At 44.5% G+C, this 18,146-nt stretch overlaps 1 protein-coding gene across 1 annotated transcript in view; it reads right to left on the bottom strand.

Moving 5' to 3' along the window:
• Positions 1 to 2,529: 2,529 nt before the first annotated feature.
• LOC124113648 (origin recognition complex subunit 3-like) overlaps positions 2,530 to 18,146 on the bottom strand; it is a 30,081-nt gene continuing 14,464 nt past the window's right edge. The window contains exons 9-20 of the mRNA XM_046474107.2: positions 14,513 to 14,626; positions 14,179 to 14,312; positions 12,632 to 12,698; positions 11,997 to 12,113; positions 11,761 to 11,840; positions 11,417 to 11,553; positions 8,306 to 8,382; positions 7,264 to 7,352; positions 6,447 to 6,588; positions 5,736 to 5,852; positions 5,172 to 5,236; positions 2,530 to 4,699 (exon numbers count right to left, since the gene is read on the bottom strand). Of these exons, the coding sequence (XP_046330063.2) occupies positions 4,594 to 4,699; positions 5,172 to 5,236; positions 5,736 to 5,852; positions 6,447 to 6,588; positions 7,264 to 7,352; positions 8,306 to 8,382; positions 11,417 to 11,553; positions 11,761 to 11,840; positions 11,997 to 12,113; positions 12,632 to 12,698; positions 14,179 to 14,312; positions 14,513 to 14,626 (1,245 nt within the window). The 3' untranslated portion in view covers positions 2,530 to 4,593. The remainder of the gene's footprint in view (positions 4,700 to 5,171; positions 5,237 to 5,735; positions 5,853 to 6,446; positions 6,589 to 7,263; positions 7,353 to 8,305; positions 8,383 to 11,416; positions 11,554 to 11,760; positions 11,841 to 11,996; positions 12,114 to 12,631; positions 12,699 to 14,178; positions 14,313 to 14,512; positions 14,627 to 18,146) is intronic.

The raw sequence follows: 18,146 nt of genomic DNA, 5'->3' as shown, positions 1-18,146 counted from the left end.
TAGAGATTGTGAGATGGACCATCTATCAGTTGTAGAGATTGTGAGATGGTCCATCTATCAGTTGTAGAGATTGTGAGATGGTCCATCTATCAGTTGTAGAGATTGTGAGATGGTCCATCTATCAGATTTAGAGATTGTGAGATGGTCCATCTATCAGTTGTAGAGATTGTGAGATGGTCCATCTATCATCAGTTGTAAAGATTGTGAGATGGTCCATCTATCAGTTGTAGAGATTGTGAGATGGTCCATCCATCAGATGTAGAGATTGTGAGATGGTCCATCTATCAGTTGTAGAGATTGTGAGATGGTCCATCCATCAGATGTAGGGATTGTGAGATGGTCCATCTATCAGTTGTAGGGATTGTGAGATTTTCCATCTATCAGTTGTAGAGATTGTGAGATGGTCCATCTATCAGTTGTAGAGATTGTGAGATGGTCCATCTATCAGTTGTAGAGATTGTGAGATGGTCCATCTATCAGTTGTAGAGATTGTGAGATGGTCCATCTACCAGGTGTGGAGATAATTGAAGATGGTCCATCTATCAGTTGTAGAGATTGTAAGATGATCTATCAATCAGATGTAGAGATTGTGAGATGGTCCATCTATCAGTTGTAGGGATTGTGAGATTTTCCATCTATCAGTTGTAGAGATTGTGAGATGGTCCATCTATCAGATTTAGAGATTGTGAGATGGTCCATCTATCAGTTGTAGAGATTGTGAGATGATCTATCAATCAGATGTAGAGATTGTGAGATAGTCCATCTATCAGATTTAGAGATTGTGAGATGGTCCATCTATCAGTTGTAGAGATTGTGAGATGGTCCATCTATCAGTTGTAGAGATTGTGAGATGGTCCATCTATCAGTTGTGGAGATTGTGAGATGGTCCATCTATCAGTTGTAGAGATTGTGAGATGGTCCATCTATCAGATTTGGAGATTGTGAGATGGTCCATCTATCAGATTTGGAGATTGTGAGATGGTCCATCTATCAGTTGTAGAGATTGTGAGATGGTCCATCTATCAGTTGTAGGGATTGTGAGATTTTCCATCTATCAGTTGTAGAGATTGTGAGATGGTCCATCTATCAGTTGTAGGGATTGTGAGATGGTCCATCTATCAGTTGTAGAGATTGTGAGATGGTCCATCTACCAGGTGTGGAGATAATTGAAGATGGTCCATCTATCAGTTGTAGAGATTGTGAGATGATCTATCAATCAGATGTAGAGATTGTGAGATGGTCCATCTATCAGTTGTAGGGATTGTGAGATTTTCCATCTATCAGTTGTAGAGATTGTGAGATGGTCCATCTATCAGATTTAGAGATTGTGAGATGGTCCATCTATCAGTTGTAGAGATTGTGAGATGGTCCATCTATCAGTTGTAGAGATTGTGAGATGGTCCATCTATCAGTTGTAGAGATTGTGAGATGGTCCATCTATCAGTTGTAGAGATTGTGAGATGGTCCATCTATCAGTTGTAGAGATTGTGAGATGGTCCATCTATCAGTTGTAGAGATTGTGAGATGGTCCATCTATCAGTTGTAGAGATTGTGAGATGGTCCATCTATCAGTTGTAGAGATTGTGAGATGGTCCATCTATCAGTTGTAGAGATTGTGAGATGGTCCATCCATCAGATGTAGAGATTGTGAGATGGTCCATCTATCAGTTGTAGAGATTGTGAGATGGTCCATCCATCAGATGTAGGGATTGTGAGATGGTCCATCTATCAGTTGTAGGGATTGTGAGATTTTCCATCTATCAGTTGTAGAGATTGTGAGATGGTCCATCTATCAGTTGTAAAGATTGTGAGATGGTCCATCTATCAGTTGTAGAGATTGTGAGATGGTCCATCTACCAGGTGTGGAGATAATTGAAGATGGTCCATCTATCAGTTGTAGAGATTGTGAGATGATCTATCAATCAGATGTAGAGATTGTGAGATGGTCCATCTATCAGTTGTAGAGATTGTGAGATGGTCCATCTATCAGATTTAGAGATTGTGAGATGGTCCATCTATCAGTTGTAGAGATTGTGAGATGGTCCATCTATCAGTTGTAGAGATTGTGAGATGGTCCATCTATCAGATTTAGAGATTGTGAGATGGTCCATCTCTCAGTTGTAGAGATTGTGAGATGGTCCATCTATTAGTTGTAGAGATTGTGAGATGGTCCATCTATCAGTTGTAGAGATTGTGAGATGGTCCATCTATCAGTTGTAGAGATTGTGAGATGGTCCATCTATCAGTTGTAGAGATTATGAGATGGTCCATCCATCAGATGTAGAGATTGTGAGATGGTCCATCTATCAGATTTGGAGATTGTGAGATGGTCCATCTATCAGATTTAGAGATTGTGAGATGGTTTATTTGACTGATGCAGATATTTCTAGCCAATCCATCTGTCAGGTGTAGAGATTTACTCTATGACATTATAGGACAGAAAACATACTCATTTCAACAGGGAGTCGATTAAGAGTTCCATAAGGAAAGGGAAAGCAGTTAACCACTTCAACAAACAAGACAACATTGTTCTGAAATAATATTTATTGCAGGTACATCTGGCTCAGTTGATAGGAGGAAGTCAACAGGTGTCTGTCGTACCAGACCCAACAGAGTTATTTCCCTTTTGTTGGCCAGCCAACGCTTCAATCACTTTGCTGTACATATTACCAGACAAACCAGACAGGTTGCTCTCCCTCACACTGCCTCACAACACCATCTGCACTTCTCACTCAACTGCCATGTTGAACATGTGTCAGTGTTTTGTATACTTCTACCCTCACATGTCAACTGCTGTGCTTTGCTTGTATCAACTGTCTTGCATTGCTTATATAAACTGCTTACCGAGTGACTTATATACCTTGTATAAACTGCTTTGTATTGTTTGTATTAACTGATTGTATGGCTTGTATCAACTGCTTTGTATTGTTTGTATTAGCTGATTGTATTGCTTGTATCAACTGCTTGCATTGCTTGTATCAACTGTTTTGCATTGCTTATATAAACTGCTTACCGACTGACTTATATACCTTGTATAAACTGCTTTTATTGCTTGAATGAACAGCTTTGTATTGCTTGTATCAACGGCTTTGTATTGCTTATATCAACTGCTTTTATTGCTTGTATCAACTGCTTTGCATTGCTTGTATCAACTGCTTGTATTGCTTGTATCAACTGCTTGTATTGCGTGTTTCAACTGCTCCGTTTATTTTTTTCTTCGTTGCTTTTATTGCTTGTATCAACTGATTGGATTGTTTGTACCAACTTATCGTATAACTTGTATCAACTGCTTTGTATTGTTTGTATTAGCTGATTGTATTGCTTGTATCAACTGCTTGCATTGCTTGTATCAACTGTTTTGCATTGCTTATATAAACTGCTTACCGACTGACTTATATACCTTGTATAAACTGCTTTTATTGCTTGAATGAACAGCTTTGTATTGCTTGTATCAACGGCTTTGTATTGCTTATATCAACTGCTTTTATTGCTTGTATCAACTGCTTTGCATTGCTTGTATCAACTGCTTGTATTGCTTGTATCAACTGCTTGTATTGCGTGTTTCAACTGCTCCGTTTATTTTTTTCTTCGTTGCTTTTATTGCTTGTATCAACTGATTGGATTGTTTGTACCAACTTATCGTATAACTTGTATCAACTGCTTTTATTGCTTGTATGAACTGTTTGTATTGCTTGTATCAATTGCTTTGTGTTGCTTGAATGAACTACTTTGTATTGCTTGTATCAACTGTTTTGTATTGCTTATATAAACTGCTTGTATTGCCCGTATCAACTGCTTGTATTGCTTGTATCAACTGATTGTATTGTTTGTACCAACAGATTGTATAACTTGTATCAACTGCTTGTATTGCCTGTATCAACTGCTTGTATTGCTTGTATCAACTGCTTTTATTGCTTGTATCAACTGTTTGTATTGCTTGTATCAACTGTTTGTATTGCTTGTATCAACTGTTTGTATTGCTTGTATCAACTGCTTCTTATTGCTTGTACCAACTGCTTGTATCAACTGTTTGTATTGCTTGTATCAACTGCTTTGCATTGCTTGTATCAACTGCTTGTATTGCTTGTATCAACTGCTTGTATTGCGTGTTTCAACTGCTCCGTTTAGTTACAATTGCATTGTATCAACTGTTCACATTATAATGAATGTTCCACAATGTATTGACTGTTAACAGTATCAGTGGTTTCACATTGTATTGATGGTTCAACACAGTATCAACTATTCGATATTGTACCAACTATTACATGTTGTATGTACTCTTACCCATTGTATCAGTGGTATAGACTTATACACTGTATCCAATGTTACAGTTAACTGTATCCAGCTACCCACTGTATCGATTGTTACCCAGTGTCACCTGTTACACACTGTAGTGACTGTTACACACTGTAGTGACTGTTTTACACACTGTAGTGACTGTTACACATTGTAGCGACTGTTACACACTGTTGCCCATGACTGCCAATGTTACCAACAGTATTCAATGTTACAAACTGTATCGACTGTTACACACTGTATCCACTGTTACACATTGTAGCAACTGTTACACACTTTAGCAACTGTTACACTGTATCAGCAGCCTCCCCAGGTGAGTCTTGCCACATGATCTGTCTTTCTCTTGGTTGGTTTGATGAAGCCCAGGAATTGCAGCTCTGAGACTGAACGAATAAATCGAGCCCTGACACAGGTTAAAGAATCAAAACACATTTCACAATGCCTGCATAACAGTCATACTACATCATCTAGAAAATACCAAACTGGCAAAGTAGTTTCAGAGAAGAAGATGACCAACAAAGTTTCTGAAGTTCACCATGCTGACTGGCAACAATGATGCTGAAACCAAAGAGATCTGACAAATTAGTAAAATAAGTTTCAAAAACTAGAAATCCCAGCCAATCCATAACATCATTCTTAACAACTTTAACAGCATTAGTGAGTGAGTATGGTTTTACACCACTTCTAGCAATATTCCAGCAATATCACGGCAGGGGACACCAGAAATAGGCTTCACACATTGTACCATGTCAGGATTCGATCCCGAGTCTTCAGCATGACGAGTGAACGCTTTAACCACTAGTCTACCCGACCGCCCCTTTAACAGCATTACATATAACTGTGATATTATGTTTCTGCAACTCAGCAAAGGATACTGCAATAGACTGTCCTCATCCTTTGTCCTCTTCTTCCCATCTTCTGTTACCACTGTGATGAAAGCCTGGAGGACAACATATATATTACCATTATGAACATAGACAGGGAAATATTTATAGTAATTCTCTTAATAAATTTAAATTCAGACAGACTGGCTAACTGACTCCTACTGTTCCATGTTGCTCACACTGTCAGATCATTGCAATTTTGCAAATGGATGAAGACGACCTCTTCTTTTCTTAAGTCAAAGAAGATGCGATATCTTATAAACAACAGACTGACAATAGTTATTAGGGACTGACTATTTAATTTACAGGGTGGGGTAGGGTAGGGGTGGGGGTAATTTTCTTCAATACAGAATATTTTGTACAGTCAGTGCTGACATGTATGTTACTTGTTCTTCTGAAAGAAGAATAAATCAAATTTAGGGGAACCAGAGCACATTTTTTTAAACTTTTTGTTGTAACACCTGAGGACAAATTCTATTTTTCCTGTATTCTCGGCAACAGAATATCAAGTGGTCCGTCCCTTAATGCTGCTATGGCCATGACTGAATCACTCACCTGAAGCCAGTCATACAGATTGATGAGTTGAGGACACTCCAGGTGCAGTTTATACACAACACAGAGATCCGGCATCGAGGGCGTGATTGCCCCATGCTCTCCTTCACAGCACTCACACTGCAAGCAGATAGGGCATGTCAGAAAACATCAACCTTGTCAGTGCTTCTTACCCAGGAGAATCTAGCACAGACATCACAAGAGTAAAAAGCAAACATATTCCCAGCTCGTACTCACCTGGAGGTACTTGGCTTGGATACTGAGCTGAGGACCTTACAGCTCATAGTCACCTGGAGGTACTTGGCTGGGTTACAGAGTCATGGACCTTACAGCTCATAGTCACCAGGAGGTACTTTGCCGGGTTACAGAGTCATGGACCTTACAGCTCATAGTCACCAGGAGGTACTTTGCCGGGTTACTGAGTCATGGACCTTACAGCTCATAGTCACCAGGAGGTACTTGGCTGGGTTACTGAGCTGTGGACCTTACAGCTCATAGACACCTGGAGGTACTTGGCCTGGTTATGGAGTCATGGACCTTACAGCTCGTACTCACCTGGAGGTACATGGCCGGGTTACGGAGTCATGGACCTTACAGCTCGTACTCACCTGGAGGTACTTGGCCTGGTTACGGAGTCAGGGACCTCACAGCTCGTACTCACCTGGAGGTACTTGGCCTGGTTACGGAGTCATGGACCTTACAGCTCGTACTCACCTGGAGGTACTTGGCTGGGTTACTGAGTGCCTTCTGTATAGCAAGGCGTGGTGATGCGTTGATGTGTCGCCGGACACCGGACACCGAGCTGTGGTAGACCAGTTCATGTAGAGGCTGACTGCTTGGGCATTTTAAGTACTTCCTGCAGGAGGAACATTAGCATATGTTTGTTTGTTTGTTGTTTCAACACTACTCAGTAATATCAGCAATATGAAGGCAGCCTGTAAATAATCAAAACTGATCCAGACAATCCAGTGATTGATATTGTGATTATAGATCCACACAATTTAGGTGAGGCGAGGTGAAATGGGGTTAAACGTCGCGTCCAAGATTATTGCACTTACCGTATATAGCGACGTGCATGTACGTGTGTGTTTGTGTGGCTGCTTGCCGATTTATAGTGCTAGCGCACTAAGATACAGTTTAACATGAATATCCCACTCAGACACAGTATACTGACTCCGAGCCGACCAGTCCTTGTTTTAGCTCCTTAATGCCGAGCGCCAGACAGGGTAACAACAAGTACCATCTCTTAACGTCTTTTGGTATGACGCGGCCAGGGATCAAACCCCGGACCTTCCCCTCTCCGGGCGGACGCTCTAGCTCAAGACCACGGAGGCGGACACGCAATCACAGTCACCGAGTTGGACCACCCGATCCATAAAATTGCCTCGCACCAACACATAACATTTAAGCCTTCAATAATTTAAAAAATACACAGAAAACATCCTCTGTGACTTCTCATGTCATGATCCCTGATGTCAGTTTGATATCAAACCCTGTTGTCACAAGACTGAGGACCAACAATTATTCTTACCTAAACAGTGCATCAAAGAAGTCAACAACTGCTTCTCTCTGTTGTTCAAATGGTGAAAATCTTCTTTTCTTCCCCATTTCCTTTAAAGTCTGGAATCAGCAACAGTCCAGCAATGTCAGATGTAGTAATACCAGTAATCGTCATATTGTAATCACCAGGTGAGGTGAAATGGGTTTTAGCGTCGCTTCAAGATTATTGCACTTATACATCGACGCTCATACACATGAACATCTGTGTGGCTGCTTGTTCTAGTCAAGACTAATGCCAATTTTAGAGTGCTAGCCCACTGAGATACCATGCCAGAGTTTAACATACCCCACTCAGACACAGTATGCTGACTCTGAGCTGACAAGTCCTTGTTTTAGCCCCTTAATTCTGGGTTCCAGGCAGGGTAACAAGTACCATCTTTTAACGTCTATTGGTATGACGAGCCAGAGATCGAGCCCCCAACCCTCCGCTCTCCGAGCAGATGCTCTACCACTAGACCTGAAGGTGGTCTGATGGACCAGGCAAATTGGTGACTAAAAAGATGATGCCCCGGTGAATGAAGCACCAGATACATGGGACTTGTGTCATAGACACTGAAAACAGTCTTGACACAATGCCGACACTTTATATAGAACAAATTAATCTCATTTATAAGCATGGGTTGAAGACTCATACAAAGTCCTTATATGAAAGGTAAAAAGGTTGTCCCACTTTGTATAAGACACATATTAAACTGGGGACACAGTGCCCAGTCATCTAAAGCACTGGGCAGAGTTGTGTCCCTTGGGCGTGCCAGAAGCCTATGCTCATTGGTATGAATTCTGGTTCGCTGTGATTATGTTTCAGCACCATACCCAAGCTCTTGGATTTCACCAAAGTAGTAAACATCTAAGACCTGCATCACTTCAGGCTTTCCTCCGTCACTGTGATATAACCAGAGTATGGTTAAAATAGGTGTTAATTCAAATCACTCACTCACACATGGAACAAGCTTATATCTGTCCTGGGTAATGGCCCCAAAATACAGTATCACCATGCCTTAGGTACTTCCTACCTTGCGGAGAGTGTGCAGATCTGTCTTTGTGAATTGGACTTCATTCTTCTCAGCCGGCTCTGCCTCTGGAGCTTCCTCTGATACACAAGAACAATACTGTCAGCAGTGCCCACAACACACTGCTGGACATCCTCCTACAGATGCTATAATTTGCAATAAGGAACATCTGGGATAAGCTGGGTCTAAAATTGTAATAAAAAACATGATCAACTGCATAGTTTTGATAACTTGCATCTTATTACACAAAGACTTCACCATGTCCAAAACCAGTAAACCTCACAAGCCAACACATACCATGCCACGCTCCAGACAAAGACATACCATGCGACCCTCCAAACAAAGACACCCCGTGCAACCCTCCAGACAAAGACACCCCATGCAACCCCCTACACACACACCCCATGCCATCCCCCACACACAGACATCCCATGCCACCCTCCAGACAAAGACACCCCATGCAACCCCCTACACACAGACACCCCATGCAACCCCCTACACACAGACACCCCATGCCACCCTCCAGACAAAGACACCCCATGCAACCCCCTACACACAGACACCCCATGCCACCCTCCAGACAAAGACACCCCATGCAACCCCCTTCACACACACCCCATGCAACCTCTACACACAGACACCCCATGCCACCCTCCAGACAAAAACACCCCATGCAACCCCCTACACACACACCCCATGCAACCTCTACACACAGACACCCCATGCAACCCCCTACACACAGACACCCCATGCAACCCCCTACACACAGACACCCCGTGCAACCTTTCAGACAAAGACACCCCATGCAACCCCCTACACACACACTCCATGCCATCCCCCACACACAGACACCCCATGCCACCCTCCAGACAAAGACACCCCATGCAACCCCCTACACACAGACACCTCATGCAACCCCCTACACACAGACACCCCATGCAACCCCCTACACACACACCCCATGCAACCCCCTACACACACATCCAATGCCACCCTCCAGACAAAGACACCCCATGCAACCCCCTACACACACATCCCATGCCACCCTCCAGACAAAGACACCCCATGCAACCCCCTACACACACATCCCATGCCACCCTCCAGACAAAGACATCCCATGCCATCCCCCACACACAGACACCCCATGCAACCCCCTACACACAACCAATGCCACCCTCCAGACGAAGACACCCCATGCAACCCCTCACAGACATACACCCCATGCCACCCACCCCCCCCCCCACACACAATGCCACCCTCCAGACAAAGACATCCCATGCAACCCCCTACACACACACCCAATGCCACCCTCCAGACAAAGACATCCCGTGCAACCCCTCACAAACACACACCCCATGCAACCCCCTACACAGAAACCCAATGCCACCCTCCAGACAAAGACACCCCGTGCAACCCCCTACACACACACACCATGCAACCCCCTACACACACACCCAATGCCACCCTCCAGACAAAGACACCCCATGCAACCCCCTACACACACACCCCTCGAACCCCCTACACAGAAACCCCATGCCACCCTCCAAACAAAGACACCCCATGCAACCCCCTACACACACACACACCTCGAACCCCCTACACAGACACCCCATGCCACCCTCCAGACAAAGACACCCCATGCAACCCCCTACACACAGACCCCATGCAACCCCCTACACAGACACCTAATGCCACCCTCCAAACAAAGACACCCCATGCAACCCCCTACACACACACCCCTCGAACCCCCTACACACAGACACCCCATGCAACCCCCTACACACACCCCCCTTGAACCCCCTACACAGACACCCCATGCAACCCCCTACACACACACCCAATGCCACCCTCCAAACAAAGACACCCCATGCAACCCCCTACACACACACCCCTCAGCCCCCTACACAGACATCCCATGCAACCCCCTACACACAGACACCCCATGCAACCCCCTACACACACACCCCTCAGTCAGCCCCCTACACAGACATCCCATGCAACCCCCTTCACACACACCCCATGCAACCCCCTACACACACCCAATGCCACCCTCCAGACAAAGACACCCTGTGCAACCACTCACAAACACCCCATGCCATCCCCCCACACACAGACACCCCATGCCACCCTCCAAAGACACCCCATGCCACCCTCCAGACAAAGACACCCCATGCCACCCTCCAGACACCCCATGCCACCCTCCAGACAAAGACACCCCATGCCACCCTCCAGCCACCCTCCAGACAAAGACATACCATGCCACCCTCCAGACAAAGACATACCATGCCATCCCCTACACACATACATACCATGCCACCCTCCAGACAAAGACACCCCATGCCACCCTCCAGACAAAGACACCCCATGTAACCTACACACACATCCCATGCCACCCCCCCTACACAGAAACCCCATGCCACCCTCCAGACAAAGACACCCCATGCAACCCCCTACACACACATCCCATGCAACCTCTACACACAGACACCCCATGCAACCCCCTACACACAGACACCCCATGCCATCCCCCACACACAGACACCCCATGCCACCCTCCAGACAAAGACACCCATGCAACCCCCTACACACACATCCCATGCCATCCCCCCTACACAGACACCCCATGCCACGCTCCAAACAAAGACACCCCATGTAACCCCCTACACACACATCCCATGCCATCCCCCCTACACAGAAACCCCATGCCACCCTCCAAACAAAGACACCCTATGCCACCCTCCAAAGACATCCCATGCAACCCCCTACACACGCCCAATGCCACCCCCCAACCCCCACACACCACACCACCCAACAGATACCTCACAACAGATACCTCACACCACCCCACACCTATACACTCCATACCACCCTACACATCAACCCAACATACACACTCCATACCACTCTACACATCAACCCATGACACCCAACACACACCATGCCACTCTACACATCCATCCAACACACAGACACCACACAGACACCCCACAGACACCTCATACCACCCCACAGACACCCCATACCACCCACAGACACCCCATACCAACCCACAGACACCCCATAGACACCCCATACCACCCCACAGACATCCCATACCAACCTACAGACACCCACCTTCTTCCTTCTCCAGAAGAACCAGGAGTTCACTGAGTTGGTCCGGCAGCTGATCCAGCTCCGGAGGAAGATCCAGCGACATGGTCCGCTCCACACACAACATGACCAGGCTTGACAACTCATCCTTCGACAACATCCTGGTAAGCATGACAAGTCAAGATAACAACAAACATCAGCATATATAGTCACAAATATTTTGAGTTAGTGAGTGAGTGAGAGAGTGAGTGAGTGAGTGAGTGAGTGAGTGGGTGGGGGGGTAGGTGAGTGAGTGAGTGAGTGAGTGAGTGGGTGGGTGGGTGGGTAGGTGAGTGAGTGTGTGAGTGAGTGGAAGTGAGCAAAGATACCTGAAGAGTGTCATGGCCTCCTTGTAAGCCTCACTGTCACACACATCAGACTCGAGGCTGGTGGCGTACAGCTCCCGCAGCTGCAACAGGAAGGAAGGCCTGAAGTGATGCATGTCTTGGAAACATCAGGGTTAGTCTGGAATTCTATACCCATTATCATGTCAGTTTACACAGATGCAAGTCTGTATCAGGACTACAGGATGTAACATAACTCAAGAAGCGGTGACAGAACATACCTGCTTGCCAAGAGGGTATCTGGGAAGAACGGACCCCCACACATTCAGGCACTGTAGGATGGGGAAGAAGGCAATGTGGTAGTCATGGAGACCAACAAGTAGATCCTGCACTCGTTCCTGACAACACAACACCACATGTCAACAAGTAGAACTCCGACAACACAACGGATGAACTGTTGCAATGCTGACACCCCATATCAACAAACACTAAAAGGTTCAGTGTTTCTCGATTCTCTTCAGTGTTTCTCAATTCACTTCAGTGTCTCTCAATTCACTTCAGTGTCTCTCGATTCACTTCAGTGTTTCTTGATTCACTTAAGTGTTTCTTGATTCACTTCAGTGTTTCTCAATTCTCTTCAGTGTTTCTCAATTCACTTTAGTGTTTCTCGATTCACTTCAGAGTTTCTCGATTCACTTCAGTGTTTCTCGATTCACTTCAGTGTTTCTCGATTCACTTCAGTGTTTCTCGATTCAGGACAGGACGGACACAACACCATAATATTTCAAAATGTTAAAATGTATCAAGAAACAGGTCATATAGAAATATCTCAAATCCATCCATGGGGCATCAGAGTCATAGCTGACCATTCAATATTTAGCTGACGAGAGCCTCATGGCGGATCACACATTGTTACCTTCAAGAACTTGTCATCATCCTGGAGTCTGGACTGGTCTTCCGAGGAACAGCTCTCCTCCATGTACCTGTAGTGACACACACAGATAAATCACTGCACTAGAACTACTATTGAGTCTGGACTGGTCTTCCAAGGAACAGCTCTCCTCCATGTACCTGTAGTGACACACACAGATAAATCACTGCACTAGAACTACTATTGAGTCTGGACTGGTCTTCCGAGGAACAGCTCTCCTCCATGTACCTGTAGTGACACACACAGATAAATCACTGCACTAGAACTACTATTGAGTCTGGACTGGTCTTCCGAGGAACAGCTCTCCTCCATGTACCTGTAGTGACACACACAGATAAATCACTGCACTAGAACTACTATTGAGTCTGGACTGGTCTTCCAAGGAACAGCTCTCCTCCATGTACCTGTAGTGACACACACAGATAAATCACTGCACTAGTGTGAGTGAGAGAGTTGGGTTTAACGCCGATTTTAACAGTATTCCAGTTATATCACGGCGTGTCAGCTTAATGTGGGAGGAAAGCCTGAAGTGATGCAGGTCTCAGACGTTTACCACTTCGGTGAAACCCACGAGCATGGGTATGGTGCCAACAAACCTAGAAACATAATTGGGGCGAACCGGGATTCGAACCCACAATCATAGGTTTCTGGCGTGCCTAAGGGACGCAACTCTGCACAGCGAATCGCAGCGCCTTAGACGACTGGGCCATCTGGGCCCCCCACTGCACTAGAACTACTGTGAGTTTATGTTATAATGAGAAAGTGAGTTTGGTTTTGATTTAGCAACATTCCAGCAATATTTTGGCAGGGGACAACACAAAATGGCTTCCTTCCCTCATTGTGTGCCGGGGATGAAACCCAGGTCATCTGCCGGCGGAGTGATTGCTTTAACCATTAGGCTACCCTACCACTGCCTATGTATGGGAATATGGGAATTCCAACAAATACTTTGTTTTTTTGTTTGTTTTTTGTTTGTTCAACACACTCTTCAATATTCCTGCTATATGATGGCAGTCTGGAAATAATCGAGTCTGGACCATACAAATCCAGTGATTGACATCATAAGCATCCATCTACACAATTGGGATACGGCGACATCCATCAACCAACTCAGCAAGCCTGACCACCCGATCTGTTTAGTCAGCTCTTACAACAAGCATGGGTTGCTAAAGAACAATTCTAACCTACATCTTCACATGGGGTCTACACAGGTACTGACTGAACAAGCAAGTTTAGTTTATTGTCACTTTGACCAGTATGTCAGTTACATCACAGCATGTCAAGATGTGGGAGGAAAGCACAAAGGAAGCAGATTCCATATGTCTAACACTTTGTTGAAACCCACAAGCACAGATGGTGCAGATACACAATAAAACACAAGTAGGGTGAATATGGGATTCAAACCCAGGATCATAGGATTCTTGCACATCTAAGGGACACAACTCTACACAGTGATGTACAGTACCATGGATGAGAGGCCACCAGTGCCCTGCTAAAGGAAGGGGGATAGATCTTGAATGTTCCATACACACCTGGTGAAGGAGGGTACCTGTCGGAGTCTGTCCAGTTCCTTGTGGCTGAGACTGGACACAGCGCTGTCTACATCCACCAGGTGGCAGCACAAGTGACTCAAGGGCTGGGTGTAGAAATGCTCCAACATGCAGAACTGGGAACATTAAACAAATGTCATGTCATGTCATGTCATGTGTCATGCTTCACATCATGTCACGTGTCATGCTTTCACATGTCATGATGCCACAATGCTATGTCATTTTGCTGTCTTTCTCTACAAGCTTTGGGCTATGAGTTCAAATGACAACCATGTCAAATCCCACATGATATATACAGAAAGTTGTCACTACGTACCTGGAGCCCCTTGATAAAGTTGAGGACGGAGAAGTCGTGGTACAGGAAGATGTCAAGAAGCAGCTGGAACACTTTGGGCCCAAGTTTGAAGGGAAACGTTGCTGTCATCAGCACCTGCACAGAAATAACATTCACACAGTACTACAAGTAGCAAGTTAACCTGCTTGTTTGCCATGACCAGCCCGTGTCTCATCAACAAGGCTAACCACTGACAATGTAGACATAATTTATGGATAACAACTTCTTTATTAACTGTAAAGGCGACATTTCAGTAGAGATCTTTATACCGTTATCAAGTTGCATTACAACATCGCCTTGACAGTAAATAAAGAAGATGTTTTCCATAAATTGTGTCTACTTTGTCATCCGTTAACTTCTAAGTAACAGAGCTCCAGATAAGCTTTTGGTGTTGTGGGTATTTTACCCATGTATTTTAAAATCATTGGGTATCAGTAATTCTATCTGCGTATTCAAATTTCAGTTACCCTCTAGTTTTTACACATGTGGGTATTTAAGTTGAATATTTAAAAACACTATTCATCTAGTCCCTGCAAACTGGTGTCGTGTAGGTTCGAGAGCTTTATAGGACTCAAAAATACCACAATACTTCCACAAGAAAGTGTGATGGCAAATGATCATGATGTAACTGTCATCATGGAGTTGGGCAAGGTTGACGGAATGCCCGTTTATAATTTAAAAAAAAGTAGCTGATTTGCTAATCGAATACGCAGAGTTACTTCACAATATTTTGATGATATGCACGAGTTTTATTTTTGTAGCGTATCTGTAATGTTCGTTGCGTATTTGATACGCTTGGATTATATTTTACTGCGTATTTCTGCATTTCTGATGCGTATTTTACGCAGATACGCAGCTTATCTGGAGCTCTGTAAGTAATGCCTATAAAACAATTGAAGACTAACCATTCACTTGAGGCAGTGAGTGAGTATGGTTGTATGCCTCTTTTAGCAATATTCCAGCCATAACACAGCATGGGTAGTCCATGAGCCAGACCCCTGATTTTTATGTTTGACTACCAAATGGAGGGACAAAGTTCCATTGTGGTTTTCAGATATTCTGATGTCCAAACTACATGAAATCACATGATGGACATCCCACATGTCCAGCTAAATGTCATTTTAGCCGCCATTTTCAATATGGCCGCCATTTTTTTCCAATTTGCTCCAAATTTCAGAAATAAGCATTAAAAACAGAATTTACAATTCCTAGAGAACTTTTGTGTAATGAAATGTGTCAGGCACTAAATTCCACACATTTTGATATACAATTTGTATGGTTTTGTGTTATAAATATTTCTCTGTTATCAAATTATATTGTAAAATCTATTTTCTTTTTTTTTTCATTATGCAAAGACATTAAGAATTGTTTACTTCAGTGTTATGGCTTTACATATGGCACACACACCCACACCCGTGCTGATAGAGAAGGAGACTGGTATCTTCATCTTGCTTGCATCAGAAATGTCATACCTTGGTGCATGGCAATGAACAAAACCAACTATGCACGGTTTCTTCCTGTGTACTTTGCTCAGATGACTCGGATAAAGGAGACAAGTCCATGGATGTATGAGCACTTTCACAACAAGGGTTTCTCTGTTCAACGGAGGAAAATGAATACCTTTGGCAGGATTACAGTTGATGAGACCACAGAAGAAACGGTAAACAAATACACCCAAACTGCTGGTGGAACACGAGGGTCCAGTCTCAAGCCAGGGACCGTGTCACGCTACTATCTCACTGCTGAACACAGAGCAGCTGCATTGAGACAACTATGTGAACAAATTTCAGTGCAGTCACGTTCCCTTAGCCATTCAGACCTGGACAGACCACGCATACGTAGAGATGAACATGACACCAGATCATTAGTTGATACATTGGAGAACTGGACAAACCCGCTTTCTGAAGACTCAGATCTTGTTTGCATATCCACTGGAGCAGTGCCCCCCCCCTTGAAGTTTCTGCCGATCTTTTGACATCAAGACAAAACGGAGAGGAAGCTTATCAGGCGTTCCAAGCAGAACGGCTTCAGAAGGGTGAAGGTTTCTACAACACCGTGAAGAAGATGAATTTGAAATCATTTATGGACATTAACAAGAAGACAAGCAAGTGTACAAACACAGAAATCATCCTAAAAGCTGACAGAAGAGTGTTTGCAAATATTGTTCTCATTGCCCAGAACAGAAGGTTAGACATTCTTGATGTGCTAACAACCCTCTTGGTCCACTACCCTGGCCTCTTGCAAATGGTGATGGCACAATGAAAAAGACAAATAAATCTGCTCTGGCAAAACACTTGGAGACTAAAGTGTCGTTTGCAGATGGTACCCCCCCCCCCCCCCCCCCCCCCCCACCCACCCAAATTGCTGCTCTTCTTGGTGCTATGGCCATCATTCAGAAAATCCACGGCGAAAATCACACATTTGATGAGCTGTCTGATCGAGTGTTTGCCCAGATGTTGCATGCTGGTCAGGGATGTAACAGAATTGATGTGGTGTTTGATGTGTACAGGGAACAGTCAATAAAGTCAGCTGAGCGTCTGAATCGGGGTTCAACTGAAGGCATTATCTTCACGCAGATAAGAAAAGGACACAAACTGAAAAACTGGAGACGACTTCTTGCATGTACCGAGAGTAAGAACAACCTCACTAGATTTCTGGCACAGAGTTGGAAAGTGCTAAGGTGACGTGAACAGCTCGGTTACAAAAGTATGTTTGTTACACACGGAAGTATGTGCATTCAGTTAACGAGTGAGGGATGGCAAAATGTAACATGCCTGGAGTTATGCCACGAAGAAGCTGATACTCGTTTACTGTTGCATGCTAAGCATACCTCAGAAGAATATCAAGACCTGGTCCTTGTCACAGACGACACAGATGTGCTAGTTATCTGTCTTGCTCTCAGCACAAAGATCAACAGAAGAATCATTATCAGACGAGGTACAAAAGCTCGTTTGAGGCTTGTGGACATAACAAAACTTGCTGAAGCTTTAGGAAGTGAAGCTTGCACAGCATTTTTGGGGCAACATGCATCGACTGGGTGTGACTATCTGAGTGCATTGGCTGGTCACGGCAAGCTGAGGGCTCTAAAACTGCTTCTAAGAGATGAAACTTTCAGAAAGGCTTTTGGAGATCTTGGTACTGAGTGGCATCTTTCTCCTGAAGTGTTTAAGATCATTCATGCTATATTGCAACAACACAACGGTAAACAAGGCCAATGAGCTGCGTTACCAGATATTTCGAGGTAGAGGCGGGGATCTTGAATCTGGACAGCTCCCACCATGTAAAGATGCGCTTTTCCAGCATACCCTCCGTGCCAATTACCAGTCAGCGGTTTGGAAATAAATGAGACAGGAAATCTGGCAATCAAATGGATGACGGGCTTGCCAGCTCCAGAAGTGGTCCTCGGCCTGACGTCATGCTGATGTTTTCGTACTTGTCGACCAAGTGAGTGCACATGTATATTAAATGGTTTTAAATGTCCCTCTGCCTGCAAGTTGTCACCCTGCTCCAACATGGATGACAATGATGAAGAGATACATCAAGATGCAGAAGACTCAAGCGATGAAAATGACTGAATTTGACAGTTGGATGTGTATCACATAGCAGGTTTTGGGAC

This window comes from Haliotis rufescens, unplaced genomic scaffold, assembly GCF_023055435.1.
Source record: "Haliotis rufescens isolate VD_foot unplaced genomic scaffold, xgHalRufe1.0.p SCAF_5, whole genome shotgun sequence".
Lineage (NCBI taxonomy): Eukaryota > Metazoa > Mollusca > Gastropoda > Lepetellida > Haliotidae > Haliotis > Haliotis rufescens.
This window is presented reverse-complemented; position numbering and strand designations above follow the sequence as displayed.